General features: G+C 40.8%; 1 protein-coding gene and 1 long non-coding RNA gene across 3 annotated transcripts; one reads left to right on the top strand and one right to left on the bottom strand.

The window, feature by feature from the left end:
* Nucleotides 1-260: 260 nt before the first annotated feature.
* LOC130911112 (uncharacterized) lies at nt 261-6,447 on the top strand. Its single transcript, XR_009061974.1, has 4 exons — nt 261-579; nt 1,517-2,403; nt 5,422-5,520; nt 6,051-6,447. It is a non-coding gene; the product is annotated as an uncharacterized LOC130911112 (long non-coding RNA).
* Nucleotides 5,219-22,320, bottom strand: LOC130911110 (uncharacterized). Of its 2 annotated transcripts, none has more exons than XM_057828823.1 (5): nt 22,243-22,320; nt 13,950-14,208; nt 13,846-13,879; nt 9,969-10,152; nt 5,219-9,298 (listed from the first exon to the last, which is right to left on the bottom strand). In XM_057828823.1, exons 1-5 carry the CDS (start codon nt 22,286-22,288, stop codon nt 8,943-8,945), a joined length of 879 nt encoding a protein of 292 aa, XP_057684806.1. In that variant the 5' UTR covers nt 22,289-22,320; the 3' UTR covers nt 5,219-8,942. The 2 variants fall into 2 exon arrangements, with proteins under 2 accessions (XP_057684806.1, XP_057684807.1); XM_057828824.1 differs by having other exon boundaries at nt 5,219-9,295.
* Nucleotides 22,321-23,085: the final 765 nt, after the last annotated feature.

Here is a 23,085-nt window from a genome sequence, read left to right as displayed (position 1 = left end):
TCACAATATGCAAAGTCACAAGTGTTTCTATCGGTGGATCCCTCTCACAGAAAGAATGTTAATAATGTAAATGCCATCTTGAGGTTTTATTGTCATAATAAACAAATACAGTACTTATGTACTGTATGTTGAATGTATATATTCGTCCAAGTTTTATTCATTTTTTTCTTAATGCATTGCCAAAATGTATATGATCGGGAAAAATTATCGGGAATGATTGGAATTGAATCGGGAGCAAAAAAAAGTAATCGGATCGGGAAATATCGGGATTGGCAGATACTCAAACTAAAATGATGGGGATCGGATCGGCAGCAAAAAAACATGATCGGAACAACCCTAATAAAAGTCGTGGTAAAGATATCCAGAGTCGACTTACTCTTTTTACAGCTTTTTTAAATGCTCTTAACAGGGATGAAAGTGGGCTGGAACGGTCTGGAACGCTGTTCCGGTAAGAGATTCGGCGCCGGGACAGGGCAGACCGGTGCTTTGATCCCAAAAATATGACAGCAACCGGCAAGATCCCATGCGAAAAACATCCTGCCTTGCTGCCACACAGACATATTCAAGAGCAAAACTACGGTGGGGCAAATAAGTATTTAGTCAACCACCAATTGTGCAAGTTCTCCTACTTGAAAAGTTTAGAGAGGCCTGTAATTGTCAACATTGGTAAACCTCAACCATGAAAGACACATTGTGAAAAAAAAACAGAAAATCACATTGTTTGATTTTTAAAGAATTTATTTCCAAATAAGAGTGGAAAATAAGTATTTGGTCACCTACAAACAAGCAAGATTTCTGGCTGTCAAAGAGGTCTAACTTTTTCTAAAGAGGCTCCACTCGTTACATGTATTAATGGCACCTGCTTTAACTCATTATCGTTATAAAAGACACCAGTCCACAAATAGAAGCATTTACTCTGTTGCTGTAAATGTTTCAATGTTTGAATACTATCAGTGGCGCCTCCAGAAATTTTTCATTGGGGTGGTCAGATGGGGCCACTTAAAATCTTGGGGTGGCACACCAAAACTAAAAGCCATAATTTCAGGGGTTCATTATATTATTGCAGTAAAAGTTGATTGTGCGTCCTTGGCTGTAGGGAGACGGGTAATGATAAGCGTAAGCTTCTCCTGTCTGCCCTTGTCTTTCTTCGGTTCTTTCTTTCTTCGGGCAAATCATATCACATTTTGTAATTGTCAATGATACCAATGATGATGACAGTAAACATTTCATTCATTCCATTCATTCATTCATTCATTCATTCATTCAGTCAAAAAGATCAGGTGAAAACTATCAGAAAGACTTAGGGACATGTGATGGGATGAAATGCATAACTGATGCTACAACAATCTAACGATATATTGGCAAATGAAGTGGCCAGTGGAGTGGCCAACAAAATTATAAGGGGGGGGGGGGGGGGCATGGCCACCCCCTGGGGGCGCCACTGCATACAAACAATAATAATTAAATTGTGACATCGGGCCGGCTCTATCAATGAGGTGTCCCTTTTTTTCCCCAGGGAGTTGGCAACCCTATGTGCCACCCACTTGGAGGGGGGAGAAAGAGGAGAGGAAGGCGGACGTTGGAGAACGCCAAGAGGACGAAATAGGATGGAGCAACACCTCTGGGAGTATTTTTTTTATTTTTTATTTTTTTGTCTCTTGTGACCTCACATAGCTGAACTCTTTGGCTGCCCTTGACAGCAATACACATCAATAGCTGTTTTAAGTATCAATTTCCCTTGTTTACTAACTACCACAACACATACTCTGTGACCTGAACTGGAATTATCCCTCAAAAAATGACTCCAGTAGGTTGTAAAGTTTTCTAAAAGACAATGTGCATCTACAGCAAGAGCACATCATGTTTCCAAGGTGAGCATGATTAAATCATGCTGTCCATACATAAACGTGAACAATGAATGAGTAGCTAGATTAGATCATGTTGATGCAACATAATGTTAACGTGCCTTTCCAACCAATTGCAATAGTCTCGTCATTTCTCGTCATTTAAAAGGAGGGTTGCCAACTCCCTGAAAAAATAAGTGACACCTCATTGGTAGAGCCGGCCGGCCCAATAACCGTCACCATTTAATTATTATTTTGTTTGTGAAAAGTGTTTTTTTTAATTAGATGGGGCTTTGCAAGGCACAGGCCTAGCTAGTAAAATTCCTCAACTTTATTTTTATTTCTTTCATTCTTAATCTTATTATCCACGTTTTTTCGGCGAACTGGAGACTCCAAACCGTTTGACCGACCGGCACCGTTTCAATATCAAAATGACCGGAATTCCATTCATTTTTAATGGCAAGCATTTTCCCTTCATTTTCAGTGACAGGAAAACATTGGTGGTTGTGATTTTTGACCACTTACCATTACAGCCCATTGGCATTGAACTGGCACCTAAGTAAGTCAATACCACTGACAGCTATGTACGTCCATGCCATTGACTATCATGAATGTCACTACTATTGATGCCAATGTACTGGATTCCATTGAGGCATATATACTGTAAATTGATGCCATTGACGGCCATTTACGTTAAAATTAGGGCTGTCAAACTATTAAAATTTTTAATCAAGTTAATCACAGCTTAGAAATGAATTCATCATAATTAATCACAATTCAAACCATCTCTAAAATAAGCCATATTTTTCTGTAAATTATTGTTGGAATGGAAAGACAGATATACACATTCAACATACTGTACATAAGTACTGTATTTGTTTATTATAACAGTAAATCCACAAGATGGCATTAACATTATTAAAATTCTTTCTGTTAAAGGGATCCACGGATAGACTCTTAAAAGATAAATGTGAGTTTGTATATTGTGACTAAATATTGCCATCTTGTGTATTTGCTGAGCTTTCAGTAAATGATACTGTAGTGACTAAAGTGTTCTGCCCAAATGCACAATGGGAAATGAAATCTCACAACCATGACGGTGTGTGGTGGCTGCAAATGCTATATCTTCTCTGCATTGTGTGCAGTGTGTTAAGATAAAGCTCGCTCGCTTCAATAGTAATAATTGTTGTGGGAGAGTTGTCAAAGCTTTTGCCAATTAAACGCACGGTCCAAATGAATGCCTGTATCCACTCCACTCACTTGTCACTGCCTCTTAGCTCTGTATATACGTTAAACGGCACCGTTGTAGTCCGTTTGCGGCAATGCGTGAGTGGGTCGTTTCGGGAATGCGTTAAATATTTTAACGTGATTAATTTAAAAAATTAATTACCGCCCGATAACCCTATAAATTTGACAGCCCTAGTTGTGCCTTATGTTGGCTCAACATGTGTGCTTTATGTTAAAAGAACACAATTGGTAAATACTGAAGGAAAGCAACCTAATAAGGTGCAAATTATGTATTTCTTTAATGTCAGTTCAACATGTACAGTGGGGAGAGCAAGTATTTGATACACTGCCGATTTTGCTGGTTTTCCCACTTGCACAGCATGTAGAGGTCTGTAATTATAAAGTTTTCTTCAACTGTGAGGGACGGAATCTAATACAAAAAAACAGAAAATCACAGTGTATGATTTTTAAATAATAAATTTGCATTTAATTGCATGAAATAAGTATTTGATACATCACAAAAATCGAACTTAATATTTGGTACAGAAACCTTTGTTTGCTATTACAGATACCAAACGTTTCCTGTAGTCCTTGACATGGTTTGCACACACTGCAGCAGGGATTTTGGCCCACTCCTCCATGCAGATCTTCTCCAGAGCCTTCAGGTTTCGGGGCTGCTGCCGGGCAACACGGACTTTCAGCTCCCTCCATAGATTTTCTATCGGGTTCAGATCTGGTGACTGGCTAGGCCACTCCGGGACCTTAAGATGCTTCTTACAGAGCCACTCTTTAGTTGCCTTGGCTGTGTGCTTTGGGTCGTTGTCATGCTGGAAGACCCAGCCACGACCCATCTTCAGGGCTCTCACTGAAGGAAGGAGGTTGTCAGCCAAGATCTGGCGATACATAGCCCCATCCATCCTCCCCTCAATACAGTGCAGTCGTCCTGTACCTTTGGCAGAGAAGCAGCCCCAAAAAATGATGTTTCTTCCTCCATGTGTCACGGTTGGGATGGTGTTCTTGGGGTTGTACTCATCTTTCTTTTTCCTCCAAACACGACGAGCCGAGTTTAGACCAAAAAGTTCAATTTTGGTCTCATCCAACCACATGACCTTCTCCCATTGCTCCTCTGGATCATCCAGGTGGTCAGTGGAAACTTCAGACGTGTCTGGACATGCACTGGCTTCAGCAGCGGGACCTTGTGTGCGCTGTAGGATTTTAATCCATGACGGCGTAATGTGTTTCCGATGGTTTTCTTCGAGACTGTGGTTCCAGCTCTCTTCAGGTCATTGACCAGGTCCTGCCGTGTAGTTCTGGGCTGATCCCTCACCTTCCTCATGATCAGTGATGCCCCACGAGGTGATATCTTGCATGGAGCCCCAGAACGAGGCAGATTGACCGTCAACTTGAACTTCTTCCATTTTCTAATAATCGCTCCAACAGTTGTTACCTTCTCACCAAGCTGCTTGCTTATTTTCCTGTAGCCCATCCCAGCCTTGTGCAGGTCTATTATTTTATCCCTGATGTTATTACACAGCTCTTTGGTCTTGGCCATTGTGGAGAGGTTGGAGTTTGTTTGTTTCAGCATGTGAACAGGTGTCTTTTATACAGGTAACAAGTTCAAACAGGTGCAGTTACTTCCGGTAATGAATGGAGAACAGGAGGGGTTCTTAAAAAAGAACTAAGAGCCGAAATATTTACTAGTTGGTAATGTATCAAATACTTGTTTCATGCAGTTAAATACAAATTTATTATTTAAAAATTATACACCGTGATTTTCTGGATTTTTGTATTAGATTCCGTCCCTCACAGTTGAAAAGAACTTATGATACAAATTACAGACCTCTACATGGCTTGCAAGTGGGAAAACCAGCAAAATTGGCAGTGTATCTAAAACTTCTTCTCCCCACTGTATTTTGGGGTGAACATGTTGGCTCAACAAGAGTGCGTTATGTTCGCGCAACATGAGTGCCTAATGTTGGCTAGACGTGTGCTTTATGTTAAAAGAACACAATTGCTAAATGCTGAAGTAAAGCAATATTATCAGGTGCAAATTCTTTCCATAATTTTTTTATGTCAGTTCAACACCCCGTTTTTTTTTGAGTGTAAATGAGTTAAGCAAATGAGACCAAAAAAAGGCTTGAGCAATGGACAGTATTTAATTAAAAAAATAGTGGAGGGCACATTTGACAGTTAATAGGTTTACAGTAAAGGGGAAAAAAATTAAGAGTTCAATGCTTGGAATGCATATATATTATAAATATCATGAATGACAGCTGTATTAAGTTCTTTTTTTAATTTTTTTTTTAATCATGAATGATGTTTGTGTTTATTTTACAATATGACTTGACAGGTGACCGGTCCAGTGAATGGACGTGTCACAAATGATTGACCTGAGGAGCGTTGGCCAACTAAGCCAGGAAGAACTATGTCATTCGTTAACGAGTCAGCGGTACGTATCAACAAGACATCACTTCTCAAAACAAGGAGGTCCAATAACTGTAGAGGGGAACCGGTTTGGTTGTCATAATATTTGCCTATTCAGCAATATCTTTCAATCAACACGTATTAGAATAGTCATTCATTACATGGAAGTTTTCATTTTACAGTGCAACTCGTGTTTTTTGACTTTTGTCATGTACTTCCCTGATCTAAGTACATGTAAGGCCGAGACTTGAATGGAACAACACTTCTTTATTCAGTGTGCTTCTCATCATATATGTCACAGAGACATAACAGAAATTCCTTTTTATACTGTAATACCACACCCACAGGAAGTGCACACTATGGCAACAGCAGTGTGACATAAATATGTCACATCTAAAACTGTAGCTTTGTCCTTATACAGGTAGTCCCCAGGTTACGACGTACCCAGCTTGAGTGATTTTTGACTTTACGACGCTTGAGTCTCGTTTTTTTTTTTTTTTTAAATTAAATAATGTTGACTTATGGTTTGTGATGCATGCTTTTATTTTGTTGCAGGAAGCACTAATGACATGCGAGTAAGAGCGCATGTGCGCATTTGCTCCCACGAAGAAGTCGCGCAGACGAGTGAGAGAGAGACCTGCGCGCACATTTGTTGCTTGTGAAGCATCCACAGAGGGAACACCTGTATATAACAGCTTTTGTACTGTTTATTGTGCGTTTTCTATTGTGGTCAAATACTTGGGGTGCATTTATTTGATTGTTTTTGATGATGTGCGGACACTAACTGGTACATGCTAATTGTTTTTGTGGATTGTTACTGCTGTATCAGCAGCTAGTAATAAACGCACATTTGAACTGCTGTTATTGAAGATGAAACTGATTTAATTTCATATTTATTTTAGTTTACTTCTGCAAGTGTTGATGTTATAAGCACCTGAATAAAATCAACACACCGCACGGACATCTGACATCGTCATTTCGGAGCTAAGCTCGGTGTCTACCTAGGATTTAGCTTCAACATCTTGGCCATGACAGTACGGTGATGTATAATACATGTTTTTGGCTATTTATTGCGAGATTTAGTGGATATTTAAGGGTACTTGAAGGGTTCTGATTTACGCGGAAATCCGGGTTACGTCGCCAGCGTCGGATCAGAACTTGTTCGTAACCCGGGGGCTATCTGTACAAATAAACTCATTGGGTGCCACTGATAGCGCTAGAAATTTCTGTAGTCCCAAAATTGCACTGTATTTACTAAGGGTGTAACGGTACATGTATTTGTATAGAACCGTTTCGGTACGTGGTGCTCGGTTCGGAACGGAGGCGTACCGAACGAGTTTCTGACGTAATGTAACCCTTACTTTTCGAGGTTGTGAGTCGATCAGGTTACAGCAGACGTGTCTAAAATGCGGCCCGGGCGCCAAATGCGGCCCATGGTCAAATTTCATCCGGCCCCCAGCCTCTGTCATAAGATCAATAACGTCTGGCCCGCACACCGACTTAATAAATTGGTCAGCAGTACTGCTACCAGCATATGAAGTAGCTTACACACTAAATGCTGCTCCTCATTTACCCACTAAAAGGCAGCAGCACTCTTGGGAACATTACGCCGTGTGACCCTTGACTTCCAATTTTCTAAAATTGTGACAATCAACAACAACAAAAAGTTGACTGCGACGGCCGACGCTTCAAGTATAGGTGGAAATTTGACTATTTCTTCACTACAATATGCAACAACTCTGTCTGCCTCATTTGCAAAGAGACAGTAGCTGTTTTTAAAGAGTTCAATGTGAGGCGATATTACCAAACAAGACATGCTGACATGTACGACAAGATTACGGGGAAGATACGCAGTGAGAAATTGAAGCAACTTCAAGCTACCGGTAGTTTAATTTCACAGCAGCAGTATTTCGCAAGAACCTGAGAGTCGAAAGAGAACGCCACAAAAGCAGGTTGCGAGATTGTTGAAATGATCAATTAAAAAAAAACAATGACACACAGAATGGCTTGCTAAAATTTGCTCATATTGTTCTACGTAAAGGACGTCAGCCAAGGTCGCCCCCCCCACATTTTTACCACACCAAATATGGCCCCCTTTGCAAAAAGTTTGGACACCCGTGGGTTATAGTTTCTTTGTGTTGATTATTTTTACTCCATCTTCTCTACTGTAATGAGGACCAACACGGTAGGACAGTATATAACCCAGAAATGTCAACGGCGCGACAACGCAGTGAAACGCGGGTGTTAAAGCTAATCAGCCAATGCACACCAATCACTAAGCGGCCGCGTGTTAGACACGTCCAAGAAGCAGCTCAACACAACGCACGCAAAAAGAACGGCAGAGTTTATTATTAGACGCGAGACGCGACCCTCCTGCGTCAATACTACTACCGGTAGCTAGGATCGGGTAGACCGGAAGTCACTCGTGTAAAAATATGGTGGATCCGGTCGATTTTCAAACTAATATGCAATCGTAATCCACTTTTTGAGTCCATCAGATCTCTTGAGTGGTAGATCGGGGCACAGTTGACTTGTCTTTGTTGATTTACTGCTGTCTTCTCTGCTATAATAATAACCAACACGGCCCCGTGTTCAATACAAAACCCTCCTACCACAACAAAACAAGTAGGAATATTTACATAGGAACTAAAGTTATACAACATAAAATATACAATATAAATGAATACTACTAAAATATAAACACATAATAAAATAAATAATAGCCCATTTAAATAAAATAAATTGAAATGAGCTAAAACACCTGTAATTAAATAATAAGAATAATACAGATCCTGCTTACACAATTTATTAATTTCTGTGTGGCGCTTTAACTTGAGAAAATCCACCAATAAAGCTTTTGAAAACCTTTCATAAGAAAAAAAAAAAGATTCATTGAGGCATTTCATTTGTAAAATACATGTTAAAATCTTTGTCATTGGGATTGCTTTTCCCTTTAGCACAGGACTTCTTTTTTCTTCTTTCTTTCAGAAAGGGTCTGAAAGGCAAATTGTTGTTGGATTATCTTTAAATACGCGCTACTTTTTGAGCAGAATTCTAGCTTTGTATAGGCTAATGTTCCTGTTGTTGAAAGCACAAAGGTGTGTAATAAACAACTAGCACATTTATATTTTGCATTTTGTTTTCTTACCGTACCGAAAATGAACCGAACCGTGACCTCAAAACTGAGGTATGTACTGAGCCGAGATTTTTGTGCACCGCTACACCCCTAGTATTTACTGTTTTTTATTGACAACATAAATAATAATCATAGAAATGGGTTTATTAAATATGGAGACTAATGTTTTTCCTTTGTATTTTTGAACATTTTGACTGGCCCAAAATGGAATATAGCACAATATCGCCCTCTGCTGGTTGATTTATAGCAAATGTGACGACCAACCCCGTTCTCCCCTATCCCAAAAGGACACCAATTTTTTTGTAAGAGTTTCAAAAGGCAAACCCTCCGCAATCAAAGGCGTCAAAGTCGGAGTCGCCCTCAAAGTCGAAGCTGTTGAAGTGCGTGTCGGAATCCACATCCTGAAAGGAACCCCCGGCCGGCATCTCCGTGAACACCCCCGGGCCCCCGAGGACGTGGCCCATGTCGGCTGCCCTGCCCACCGAAGGCGATGGCGGTGAGCAGGAGCTGAGGTAGCCCAGGGCCGAGGAGGCCGCCGCCCCGCCCATAAGCAGGCAGACCGCCCGCACCGCCCGGGCGTCGCTGCTGTTGCCGTGGCGGAGACAATCAGACACCCGGTGAGGGGGAGCCACCGAGACGCTGCGGAGGGGCCGACGGGGCCCACCTGCTAATAGTTAAGAAAGAAAAAAAAACATTTAGATTATTATTCTCAAGTTGGCAAGAGTTTTGACATGAATTTAGACAGAACTTTTTGTCTATTCTACCCATTTTAATTTTAGCACCGATCGGACAAATCCAGAGAGCCGTTGAAGTACGTCACACGTTAAAATCCAAACTTTGCCGCAGACTTCCTGTTTGTTTTCAGGTATAGTATGATTTCCTGACTCACGTAGCAATAATTATCGTATCACCATTTTGTGGGATCATCGTTACCGTTAGCCTTGTATCGCAAATCGTATCATATCGTGAGGTACCCAGACGTTCCTACTCCCTACAATCCAAATCAAAACGGATTGGAAGTCTGTCACTGTCCAATGTCAGCCAATGAGGTTGGATTTTTACATGTTTTTGATGTGCTATTTAAATGATAATAACAAAAGTGATTCGCTAATGCTAATCGCTAGCCACTAAAGCTAATTGTCACCACCCTGCAGTAAAATGGCAGGATTCCTAGTATTTTATCTTTTTCTTCGATCTAATTCAGACCCATATACTGTAAATTTCCAATTTCATTTCGATTACTGCTACAAATTTTAGCATGCATATTCTCTAGAAAAACATTACACAAACACTTTTTGCGTTAATCCGTTTTGTCCCAGAAATGTCCAAACTCTGACCTTGGCTTCTCTCCCTCAGTGAACCGCCCCTTTCTGCGACGTGGGCCGATGGCGGAGGGGTCCCCTCACCGGCCCGGGGCGACCCGGGGTCCTTGTCGCTGGAGTTGTCGGGCAGAGGCTCCCTGTCAGTGATGCAACGGGTGATGCTGCGCTGCCTCTGCAGGCTTGCGGGTGACATGACGCCCTAGAAAAAGTTGGTAAATGTTTACATTATCCGTTCATTTTCTCTCTTTTTGGAGGATCCCAAAGTGCTCCCAGGCCAGCCGGGAGACATAGTCTCTCCAGAGTTTCCTGGGTCCCAGTGGGACGTGCCTGGAACACTGCTCCAGGGAGGCTTCCAGGAGGCACCTCATCTGGCTCCTACCCATGCGGAGGTGCAGCAACTCTACTTCGAGCCCCTCTCGGATGACCGAGCTTCCCATTTCATCTCTAAGAGAGAACCCTGACACCCTACAAAGGAAACTAATTTTGTATCCTGGATCTTTTTCTTTTGGTCACGACCCACAGCTCGTGGCCAAAGGTGAGGCTAGTAACGTAGCTCGACCAGTAGATAAAGAGCTTTGCCGCTCGGCTCAGCTCCCTCTTCACCAAGACGGACCGATGCAGAGTCCACGTCACTGTAGATGCCACACCGATCCGCTTGTCAATCTCCTGTTCCATTTTTTCCTCACTTGTGAACAAGACCCCCTAGATATTTAAACTCCTCCACTGGGGGAAGGACCTCATCCCTGATCCGGAGAGGGCATTCCACCTTTTCCCAACTGAGGACCATGGTCTCAGATTTGGAGGTGCTGATTCTCATCCCTACTACTTCACACTCAGCTGCAAACTACTCAAGTGAGAGTTGAAGGTCTCGGCTTGATGAGGCCAAAATAATTACTGTACATCGTCTGCAAAAAGCAAGGATGCAATACTGAGGCCACAAAACTGGATGTAGCACCAAACCAGACCTAGCACATAACTTTTTACATCTTAACGAGAGCAAAACTGAATACAGTGATACCTCAGCTCACGAACATAATTGGTTCCCAGAAAGTGTGTGTAAGGCGAAAAGTTCGTCTTCCGAACATTTATTTCCCATAAGAAACCATTAAAATGAGAATAATCCGTTCCCAGGTCCCCATAAAACATAATTTTCTACTAAATAAGCCTTAAAACTACACAAAAATATACCTTATTTTATGTATAATAAATGTGCTATTGTATTATAATTAAAGAAATAAACTGTACTGTATAATAAAGTCGTTTTATTTACCTTTGTGATGGTAGTTGATGGCTTGATGGAATGGAGTGGGAGGAGGAGGGAGGGAGGGAGATACTGTTTGGAAGGAGAGTGTTACCGGCAAAGTGCGCAGTTAGCGTAGACTCCACTGCTGTGCCCCCCACATGCTTTTGGTTGTTAATTAAAGCCATCCGACGCCTCTGGGTGTTTGTATGCACGCCGCCACCTTTCTGGAGAGGAAATCGGGCGAACCGACGACAACGAGCCAACGTGACTCGCCGGTCCACTTCTCACTACGGTGGGAAGCTGAAAGCACCGCCAATTACCAGTCGAGGGCGAATTGGTAACACGAGTCACCTTCCATAAGGACTGTAGGTAACTCTTTTTCGGTCCCATAATAGCAAAAGTACACTCAATATGGTCCAAAATGTCTATCAAACACAAACCACGTCCGCACTCAACGAAAGTGAGGGGACGAACTGGGACGCCGTGAGCGTGCGTCAGCTTCTCGTGGCGCTTTTCGACCGCGTGAATTGGTTCGTCCGCCGAAAACTAGTTCGTCAGCAGAGACTATATGCTCGCAAATTTAATGTTCTTGAGGCGAAAAGTTCGTGAGCTTAAGCGTTCGTGAGCCGAGGTATCACTGTATATCACTTTTGGCACACCTTCCATGAACAGATTAGTTCTGTTGTAAGAGCAAGTTTTTTCCAGCTCCGTCTCTTGGCCAAAGTGAAGCCTTTTCTTAGTCGCCACGACCTTGAAAAAGCAATTCACGCTTTTACAAGCTCAAGGCTGGACTACTGCAACGCACTTTATGTTGTTCTTCCCAAAGTTCTCCCACTGGAAAATATTTGAGAGGCCTGTATTGGTCAACATGGGTAAACCTGAACCATGAGAGAGAGAATGTGGGGAAAAAACAGTAAATCACATTGTTTGATTTTTAAAGATTTTATTTGCAAATCATGGTGGAAAATAAGTATTTGGTCAATACCAAAAGTTCATCTCAGTACTTTGTTATGTACCCTTTGTTGGCAATAATGGAGGCCAAACATTTTTTCTTCAACTCTTCACAAGCTTTTCACACACTCTTGCTGGTATTTTGGCCCATTCCTCCATGCAGGTCTCCTCTAGAGCAGTGATGTTTTGGGGGCTGTCGTTGGGCAACCTGGACTTTCAACTCCCTCCGCAGATTTTCTGTGGGGTTGAGACCTGGAGACTGGCTGGGCCACTCCAGGACCTTGAAATGCTTCTTACAAAGCCACTCCTTTGTTGCCCTGGCTCTGTGTTTGGGATCATTGCCATGCTGAAAGACCCAGCCACGTCTCATCTTCAATGCCCTTGCTTATGGAAGGAGATTTTCACTGAAAATCTCTCCATACATGGCCCCATTCATTCTTTCCTTTACACAAATCAGTCGTCCTGGTTCCTTTGCAGAAAAACAGCCCCAAATCATGATGTTTCCACCCCCATACTTCACAGTTGGTATGGTGCAATTCAGTATTATTTTTCCTCCAAACACGAGAGGCTGTGTTTCTACCAAAAAGTTCTATTTTGGTTTCATCTGACCATAACACATTCTCCCAGTCCTCTTCTGGATCATCCAAATGCTCTCTAGCGAACCGCAGACGGGCCTGGACGTGTACTTTCTTCAGCAGGGGGACACGTCTGGCAGTGCAGGATTTGAGTCCCTGGCGGTGCATTGTGTTACTGATTGTAGCCTTTGTTACTGTGGTCCCAGCTTTCTGTAGGTCATTCACTAGGTCCCCCCGTGTGGTTCTGGGATTTTTGCTCACCGTTCTTGTTATCATTTTGACACCACAGGGTGAGATCTTGCATGGAGCCCCAGATGGAGGGAGATTATCAGTGGTCTTGTATGTCCTCCATTTTCTAATAATTGCTCCCACAGTTGATTTCTTTACACCAAGCATTTTACCTATTGCAGATTCAGCCTTCCCAGCCTGGTGCAGGTCTACAATTTTGTCTCTGGTGTCCTTTGACAGCTCTTTGGTCTTTACCATAGTGGACTTTGGAGTGTGACTGACTGAGGATGTGGACAGGTGTCTTTTATACCGATAATGAGTTAAAACAGGTGCCATTAATACAGGTAACGAGTAGAGCCTCGTTAGACCTCGTTAAAAGAAGTTAGACCTCTTTGACAGCCAGAAATCTATCTTGTTTGTAGGTGACCAAATACTTATTTTCCACTCCAATTTGGAAATAAATTATTTAAAAACCAAAAAATGTGATTTTCTGTTTTTTTTTTTTCCACATTCTGTCTCTCATGGTTGAGGTTTACCCATGTTGACAATTACAGGCCTCTCTAATCTTTTCAAGTAGGAAAACTTGCACAATTGGTGGTTGACTAAATACTTACTTGCCCCACTGTATAATGTTGAAAAAGCAGTAACAATAAAATATTGGATAAAAAAGTACGGTTTTAATAAACAATAATATTAAAGTTACATTTTTCAAATCACCCAATACAGTCACTTGCCCTTTAAAAGTTAATAAAGTACAGTTCAGTTGTATTTAACTTGAACTACAAAAGAATCACAGTTAATGTACATAACATTAGAACTCATTGCATGCCATTAACAGCGCTGGACGTCCAATCCATTCATCCATAAAACAGGACACTTGAAAACTAAAACTCACCTCTCTTACTTTCCTTATCAGCGTCAGCCACATACTTAAAAAAACAAAAGTGACAAGTTATTTGAGAATTTTGCTCGGTGGACAGATATGGCGGCGATACCCACGTGCAGTCGTCCGGGTTGTCTGCCAGCATCAGTAGGAACTTGCTCTGCTGCAGGATGAGGGCGAAGCAGCAGTCTCTGCGGCCCCCCGCCGGCAGCCTTGGCAGGTCCAAGATCTCGCGGCCCTCCACGATTAGCTCGCAATGATTTTGCAGCTCCACCACTTGGTCGGGCGGCGACTCGCCATCGCGACACACCAGCAGGCTGCCCTCCATGCTGAGAACGACGAATTTGTCTTTCCACTGCTTGAACATGAAGCCCCCTGTGGTAGGAATAGACTGTAACCTTCATTTTGGAATGTTTACTATTCCTCGAGTCGATAGGGCTGAACAATCTTAGAAAAAAAAAAATCTAATTTTTTAATTCTATTTTTTCTGGCCGATACCGTGTTCTGGATTCGATTCCTGAATTTCCTCAAGGCAAGGCAAATTTATTTATATAGCACGACTCAACACAAGGCAATTCAAAGTGCTTTACATGACATGAAGATCATAAAAATCACATCAAAATCAATAGAACGTAAAAACAAAGACAATCGAAATAGGAAATAAAATTTACATAAAAATATCATTTAATCAAAAATAGAATAAAAATAAATAGAAAATAAAACAAATACTACTACTACTGCTAATAATTGAAATCAGCAATAGAGATAAGCACAAGAGGAATTGAAAGCAAATAGATTGACATACAGTATATAGAGAAGTTATGGATATGCAGTGTTAAACAAAAGTGTTTTAGCCCTGATTTAAAGGAGCTAACAGTTTGAGCATACTTCAGACCTTCAGGTAACTTGTTCCAGAGGTGAGGAGCATAATAACTAAATGCTGCCTCACCCTGCTTGGTTCTTGTTCTTGGAACATACAGGAGATTGGTTCCAGATGACCTTAGGGGTCTAGATGTTTCATAGGACTCTAACAAATCAAGCATGTATTTTGGTCCAAGGCCATTAAGTGTTTTGTAGACGAGCAGTAGTACTTTATAGTCTATCCTTTGATTCACTGGAAGCCAGTGTAACGATTTCAAAACCAGTGTAATGTGGTCCAGTTTCCTTGTATTTGTGAGGACTCTGGCTGCAGCATTCTGTACTAGCTGCAGCTTCCTGACTGATTTTTTTTCATCAAGACCTGTAAATATACCGTTGCAGTAGTCCAATCTGCTGAAAATGAATGCATGCATAAGTTTTTCCATGTCTTGTTGAGTCAGAAGCCCCTTAATTCTGGTTATATTTTTAGGTGGTAATAAGGGGATGTAGTGACGGACTTTAGATGGCTATCAAATTTTAGGTCTGAGTCAATAATTGCGCCAAGGTTTCTGACTTGATTTGTAGCTGTAAGTGACATTGTGCTAAGGTGCCTGCTTATCTTCTACATTTCCTTTCTTGGCCCAAAAATGATCACTTCTGTCTTCTCCACATTTAACTGGAGAAAATTCTGGCATGCAAGTATAACACCACCACATCCATTCATTGATTTGATGAATGCATTTACTCAGGGAGACTAAGGGACTATAATCATGTGGGGACACAGAAATGGTTGTGTGTCATCTGTATAGGTATGATAGGAGATGTCATACTGTTGCATAATCTGAGCTAGGGGAAGCATATAGATGTTAAATAAGAGTTGTCCAAGAATTGACCCTTGAGGGACTCCACACGTGAATTTGGTTCGTTCTGACTGATGGTTTCCGAATTGACACAAAGAAATCCCTATCATGTAAATAAGATGTGAACCACTGAAGAACAGTGTCAGTAAGCCGTACCCACTGCTCCACTGTTCTACAAACCAAGGGTTGTTCAACTCATCTTTGTTGCGGGTCAAATCGTAGTTATGATTTCATTTGGAGGGCCGTTATATCTGCCAACTAGGTCTGCCACGATTAATCACTTAATCGAAAACTTGTGGTTTAGCAAATAAATCGACACCTTTTTTGATAGTCGATGAATCTTTTAGAGACACCGTTCATTTAAAGTGGAATGAAAAACTATCTGAACCTTTTGGAATTTCTCACATTTCTGCATAAAATCATCAAATGTGATCTTCGTCAAAATCACACAGATGAAAAAGCAGTGTCTGCTTTAACCAAAACCACCCAAACATTTGTAGTTTTTCATATTTTAATGAGGATAGTATGCAATCAATGACAGAAGGGGGGAAAAATAAGTAAGTGAACCATCACATTTAATGTTTTGTGGACCCCCACCCCTTTGGCAGCAATAAATTCAACCAGACGCTTCCTGTAGCTGTAAATCAGTCTGGCACATCGATCAGGACTAATTTCGGCCCATTCTTTACTACAAAACTGCTGTAGTTCAGTCAGGTTCCTGGGATGTCTGGCATGAATCGCTGTCTTTAGGTCAAGCCACAGTATCTCAATGGGGTTCAAGTCTGGACTTTGACTTGGCCTCTTAAGAACTTGTATTTTGTTTGTCTGTTTGTTGTTGATTAACTTGTGTGTTTTGGATCATTGTATTGCTGCAGCATCCATCCTCTTTTTAGCTTCAATTCTCTGACAGACGTCCTCAGGTTTTCCTGCAAAACATCCTGATAAACTTTTGAATTCATTCTTCCATTAATGATTGCAAGTTGTCCAGGCCCCGTGGTAGCAAAACAGCACCAAATCATCCTGCTCCCTCCACCATGCTTCACGGTGGGGCTGAGGTGTTGATGTTGGTGAGCTGTTCCATTTTTCCTCCACACATGATGTTGTGTGTTAAGCCTGAGTTATGCTCCCGCGTTGTGGTGACGGCGCAGCGACTACAGCGTCATTTGACATTCGATGGTTCTCCGGCCAGGTGATGCGTTGCTCTGTAATTCACCACCAAGCCACTAGAGGGGGTTCAGCGCAGCCCATCCCTCCTCCCGCAGCCCAGCAAAAGAGCCATTGTCAAAATATCAAAATATTTTCCAAAACTTCTGTGGATTGTCCAAGTGCCTTTCTGCGAACATGAAAGGAGCAACAATGATTTTTAAACAGCAGTGGCTTCCTTCCATGAACACCATTCTTGGCCATAGTTTTACATAAAGTTGATGTGTGCACAGTGATATTGGACTGTGCCAGTGACTTCTGTAAGTCTTTAGCTGACACTTTGATGTTCTTTTTAACCTCTCTGAGTATTCTGCGCTGAACTCTTAACGTCATCTTTGGTGGACGGCCCCTCCTTGGGAGAGAAGCAACAGTGCTAAACTTTCTCCATTTGTAGACAACTTTTGTGACTGGCGATTGATGAACATCCAGACTTTTAGAGATGGTTTTGTATCCTTTCCCAGCTCTCTACAAATCAACAATCCTTGATCGCAGGTCTTCAGACAGCTCTATTGACCGAGCCATGATGTACATCAGACAATGCTTCTCATTAAGACAGTTCTTACCAGATGTGTGTTTTATAGTGGGCAGGGCAGCTTTGAACCACTCATCAGTGATTGGGCACACACCTGACTTAAATTGCTCTTTAAGTCTGCTTCGGCAGAGGGTTCACTTATGTTTCCTCCTTCCTCATTAAAATATGAAAACAAACAAATGTTTGGGTGGTTTTAGTTAAAGCAGACACTGTTTTTTCAACTGTGTAATTTTGAGAAAGATCAGATCACATTTGATGGTCATTTTATGCAGAAATGTGAGAAATCCCAAAAGGTTCATACCACTGTACTAGCGATAAACTCATTCAACAGCCCTTGTTGGCAGACTTAATGGCTAGATATAGCACAGTTAATAAAAGAATGGCCCAAAATTCTGAAGTGCATACTAATACTCTAGTCCTAATGCTGTTAAATCAAACCTCCCTCTCCCCTCACTGGCTTTTTGTCAAATCCCGTCCACGTTTAATCCGCCGTACAGAGAAGTAGAGCAGATCTTCATCATCGCGGTTATTACTGAATGAACGGTTGTCTGGAATGCTTTCAGTCTGACGGAGTCACATGTTACCTGTCCTGGAAACGGATGGCGTTGTGTTTGCATAGTGCAGGGGCGGAACTTATGGGGTGCTGGAGGTGCAGCACCCTTGCCCAGGCCTCTAGGGGGCCTCATTTGCGGGCATATCAGGAGTGTGGTTGGGCAAGGGAAAGTTCAAACAGAATAGTACAATGATGCGTGGAGCTTTAATATAGTATTTAAGTGTTAAAATATAACGTCCCCCCCCCCCCCGGAGGCCTGGTTTGCGAGCGTGGTTGGGCGAGGGGAAGGATTCAAACAGAGTAGTACGTTGATGCGTGGAGCTGAAATATAGCGTTTAAGGGTTAAAATATCTCTAATACACACCCACCCCTTTGCTCGACTGGTTGTTGCCTGCAGAAAGGTTTCCACTAGCACCGCCCCCACCCCACATATTAGACAATCGTCATGAAGGGACGCGATAGTGTGGAGGGGCCTGCGAATAATTGTCCCCTAAGACTACTACCCACCGGACGTTCACCTCTAGGGGCTCATTTATACTTATCGCACCGAGGCCCTGTTCACATTTGTTCGGCCACTGGCATAATGCTAGTTTGGTTAAGGAGTACGGCTGAAAAATGAATCAATTTTACATGAATTTCTGAATTTTGAAAAGGCCAAGACTGCGATTTATTTTAGGTGCGCTTGACTGAATTACGATCTGTTGTGCTAACTCAGGGGTCGGCAACCCAAAATGTTGAAAGAGCAATTTTTGATCCAAAATAAATAAATAAATCTGGAGCCGCTGTACAGTATGTATCTGTAATAACCTACTAACAAAATGACATAAATTGCCTACAAATACAGCCTTCATGATTACCGTATTTTCCGCACTATAAGGCGCACCTGAAAGCCTTCAATTCTCTCAAAAACGGACAGTGCACATTATAATCCGATGTGCCTTATATATGGATCAATATTAGTTAATCATGGCATGACATTCATTTTGCTCAGCTCCATCTTGTGGACGCATAATGCATACGTCACCACAAACTTAAATAACATTCAAATATACTGTATGTATGGCAGGAAAAATCACTGCTTTTTGGAAGCAGTTTTAAAAACTTAAAACCAGTGTCCAACTCAAGAATGAGGCTCTAGCTCTGGCCCTCAATTTCTTGTGGCCTGTGAAAGAAAATCATGTGCATCGATTTTATGTTTTTTTGCTAAAATCAAAGTAAAATAACATTTCTGTAGATGGGGGACTATATAAATCAGATAAGATTCAACCCCTTCCCCTTTAAAATTAAATAAATACATAACTAAATAAATAAATTCAACTTTAAAAAGAAAAACTGAAAAGAATAATGTGTTTTATTTGGGAAAAAAATAACAAAAATATATATATTAAAAAAAAAAAAAAAATATATATATATATATATATATATATATATATATATATATATATATATATATATATATATATATATATATATATATATATATATATATATATATATATATATAGTTTTATTATAAAAATGCTAATAAATAAGACCAAACAAAATATAAATACGATAATAAAAATATATACAAAAATAAATACAAATAAAAGATTTTTTAAAAATACATCAATACATATGTGTAAATGTGTGACTAAATATTTTGCTTTTTTTTTTTTTTTTTATCATTAAAAAGAATAGTCTTTTTTTTTTTTTATCCTTTTTGAAGTAAAAAAATAGAAAAGAAAAATATTTGGGAATATTTGCTGTTACGAATCTTTATAAGAGGATTTAAAGTGGTATGAAAAAAATTATCTGAACCTTTTGGAATTTCTCACATTACTGCATAAAATCACCATCAAATGTGATCTGATCTCTGTGCTTTAACTAAAACCACTCAAACATTTATAGGTTTTCATATTTTAATGAGGATAGCATCATGCAAACAATGACAGAAGGGGGAAAATAAGTAAGTTAATCCTCTGCCTCAGGAGACTTAAAGAGCAATTCAAACTAATTTTTACCAAACATTTTAAGTCCGGTGTGTGCCCAATTACTGATGAGTGGTTCAAAGCTGCCGTGCCCACTATAAAACACACACCTGGTAAGAATTGTCTAGATGAGAAGCATTGTCTGATGAGCATCATCACAAAATATTAAATGCGATGGTTCACTTATTCATTTTCCACCCTTCTGTCATTGTTTGCTTGCTATCCTCATTAAAATATGAACGCCTATAAATGTTTGGGTGGTTTTAGTTAAAACAGTTTTTTTTCATCTGTGTGATTTTGACAAAGATCAGATCACATTTGATGGTGATTTTTTTGCTGAAATGTGAGAAATTCCAAAAGGTTCAGATACTTTTTCATATCATTGTAGACGTCCAATCTATTTTAACTGGGAGGGTGGCATTCGTTCATTTGCAGCCATCCTTCCTTTTTCAAACGGATTGGACGTCTATGGCTGTCAGTGGCAGCCAATCATTTTGGGGCATTTGATGTCATTTCCTGTTGATTTTCACTCACTTCTTGTAGGTTTTGTGAATGCTCTGGTTTCTGTGTCATTGACGACGCAAGTGAATTGTACGGCTAGCACCAACAATGGCGGCCAATTAGTTAACATAGACACTATTCTCGTGGAAGATTTTGCTGATTTTGAACCTTTTGGTTCCTTTTTTTTTTTCTCATTGAGACGTTTTTAAAATGACATGTTGATCCATGTTTGGAGCATATCGATAACTTATTGGGATACAATGTCAACAACAACTGCATAAACCATTGCTGCCCATACACATCCAATCCGTTTTGACTGGGAGAGTAAAAAAAAAAAAAAAATTAAAAATATGGCGGAAAACAGACAAGACTGAAAAAGCAGTTTCCGCTCTTGCACCCCTCTTTAAAAGAAACTGCTGTATTTTAAGCCAAAAGAACTGTTGTGTTTGACAGAACAATATGTTTATATGCTGCCGTAGCAGATTCATGGCGCATTAAGCCCCCGAACTATTTTTTATTTGTCCGATTAACCCTCAAAATCCCCGTTTACAAACGTCGCGCAACCGCTTTTGTTTCAACACATCCATAAAATGTAGGTAAATAATTATATTCATTATTTAAAATGTCTGTCATTTTTAGCTTTGAATCATTAATTGATGTCTAATATTTCGTTTAAAAAATAAAAAAAAAAACGACTTTAAAAAATGATTCACTCGCATATTTTGAAATGAAAAAAATGGTGTCTGTAAAAAAGTCACAGATAATGTATCTACCTCATAACTATCGCTTAATTGTATTTTTTTTTTTGAGGGAAAGAAAAATTGAAAAACAACATTTAAAAGGGTAAATATATGAAAAAGAACATCTCAACCACTCCTTGATGTCTGCGATTTCTGCAGTGCGACCCTTGTTGTATTACCATGTTTCACCCATAAAATCCCCCAAAAATCCAGCTGTGGCCATTCACAGCTGCGTCTTGACATTCAGTGATACATGCTCCATGGAGTTTTCGGATCGAAAGAAGGTAAGTACGCGATAATATCTCGTTAAAGCCATGGCGTCTTTAATTCTGCACTCGCGTGCTCTCACCTCCAAAGAGGGTTGTGCTGTTTAAAAAATTTTTTTTTTAGAAATACCCTCCTGTTCAAAATTTTTCTTCCCCCGGAAAATCGAGATTTTAAGCTTTCCAATGATGTATCACATATGCATATCGGACAACATTGAAAGTTGGCCAAATTGGGGGTTTCAGAGCGGAACTTCAAGTCACCATAGTGTTTTCCGCCATATATAGAAATTAACTCTAATGGATGAAGGTGGTGACCTAAAGAGCATACATGCCCTCTTCTGGTTAGATCCTAATCCAAAGCTGACAATATATTGGCGTGGAATTCATTAGCTCTAATAAGAAAAAAAAACAACTAAGAATCAAACTCCAAGGCTCGATGCGTATACATCTCTAGAATATACCTACCAAATTTCACAGTGATTTGTCCATTATTAATGGAAAAATAGCTCAAAATGGTAGTATACACACCAACAAGAACTACATTAGTGCGTACTTGACAGGCTTTTACCCTGTAAAAACAAGAGCTTGTCATTAAAAAGCTGAAAAAAGAGGATATGGACAATTATTAGGTCAACAAAGTCTCAACAATTTATCGACCATCAGAATACTTGTTGAATCATTTGATGATCCATTAATCGATAATGACGACAGCCTCAATTTGTAAACATAATGGCCTTCCGAAGGAAACCAAAATTGCCATGTGATTTTCGTCAAAGATGAGTTTTACACCACATTCTAAAGTTAGCCTGGTTTGCTATTACGAGACATTTTTGGAAAGAGTAATTAATGTAAAAAAAAAAGTGCTTAAACGCTACACACAAATATTGAAACATGGTCTCTAATGGAATGTTACTCGAGCAGCCTACCGTATTTCCTGAGGTAGCCTCGGTGAACGCCGCCGACTGTGTTCATGGCTGCTCCAAAGTACACAAATGAAGGCCAAAACACACGATGCTGGAAAATTGGATGGGAGAGCGCGCGAGCGATCGACAGAGAGGGAGAGCATAATCCCCACGTTTTAGTCTTTTAACTCATTCATCCACAATCATCCTGCCATCCCGGCAGATTAAAACGGAGGGATTATGTTCAAGGCTGCAGCTGGATCTGTGTGGTGATAGGGTGCCCCCTCCCTACCTCTAAAACGGTGGGCAAAATAAGGCACGGGGGCTACATACGGGCCGCTCTACAGCATTTCTTCGGAATTTGCATGGACGGGTCTAGCGAACAGGCAAACCAGGCATTTGCTTGGGGTTCCGGCCAATATAGGGGCCCCCGGGGGTTGCCAAAGTGTAATCCACAGAATTGGCCATTTGAAATGACACTGCAGTGGCAAAACCCCGTTGTGGGGCTCCATCCCATCCAGCAACCTGCACTTGGGGCTGTCATTGGATCCAATGTATTTCGTGAAAAGTCAAATTTAAGGGATCTACGGATAGAAAGACGTGTACCTCTTAGAAGATGAACATTATTACAAGTTAAAATATTTTGATATTAAAACCTCTCTTGATGTTTTTGTTTTTATACAATTTGTAGAATTACTTTAACTTGTAGGTCACCATTGTTGTTGACATCGCAGGGCGGTGAAGTCACTGGGTTACGCTCATTGGCGGATCTACTATTAAGGCGAAGTAGGCGATCGTCCCAGGCCCCCAACCAGTCGGGGGCCCCCAACCAGCTACCCCTGCCCCAACGAGAAAGGGCCTGGGCCA

This window comes from Corythoichthys intestinalis, unplaced genomic scaffold (assembly GCF_030265065.1).
Source record: "Corythoichthys intestinalis isolate RoL2023-P3 unplaced genomic scaffold, ASM3026506v1 HiC_scaffold_23, whole genome shotgun sequence".
NCBI lineage: Eukaryota > Metazoa > Chordata > Actinopteri > Syngnathiformes > Syngnathidae > Corythoichthys > Corythoichthys intestinalis.
This window is presented reverse-complemented; position numbering and strand designations above follow the sequence as displayed.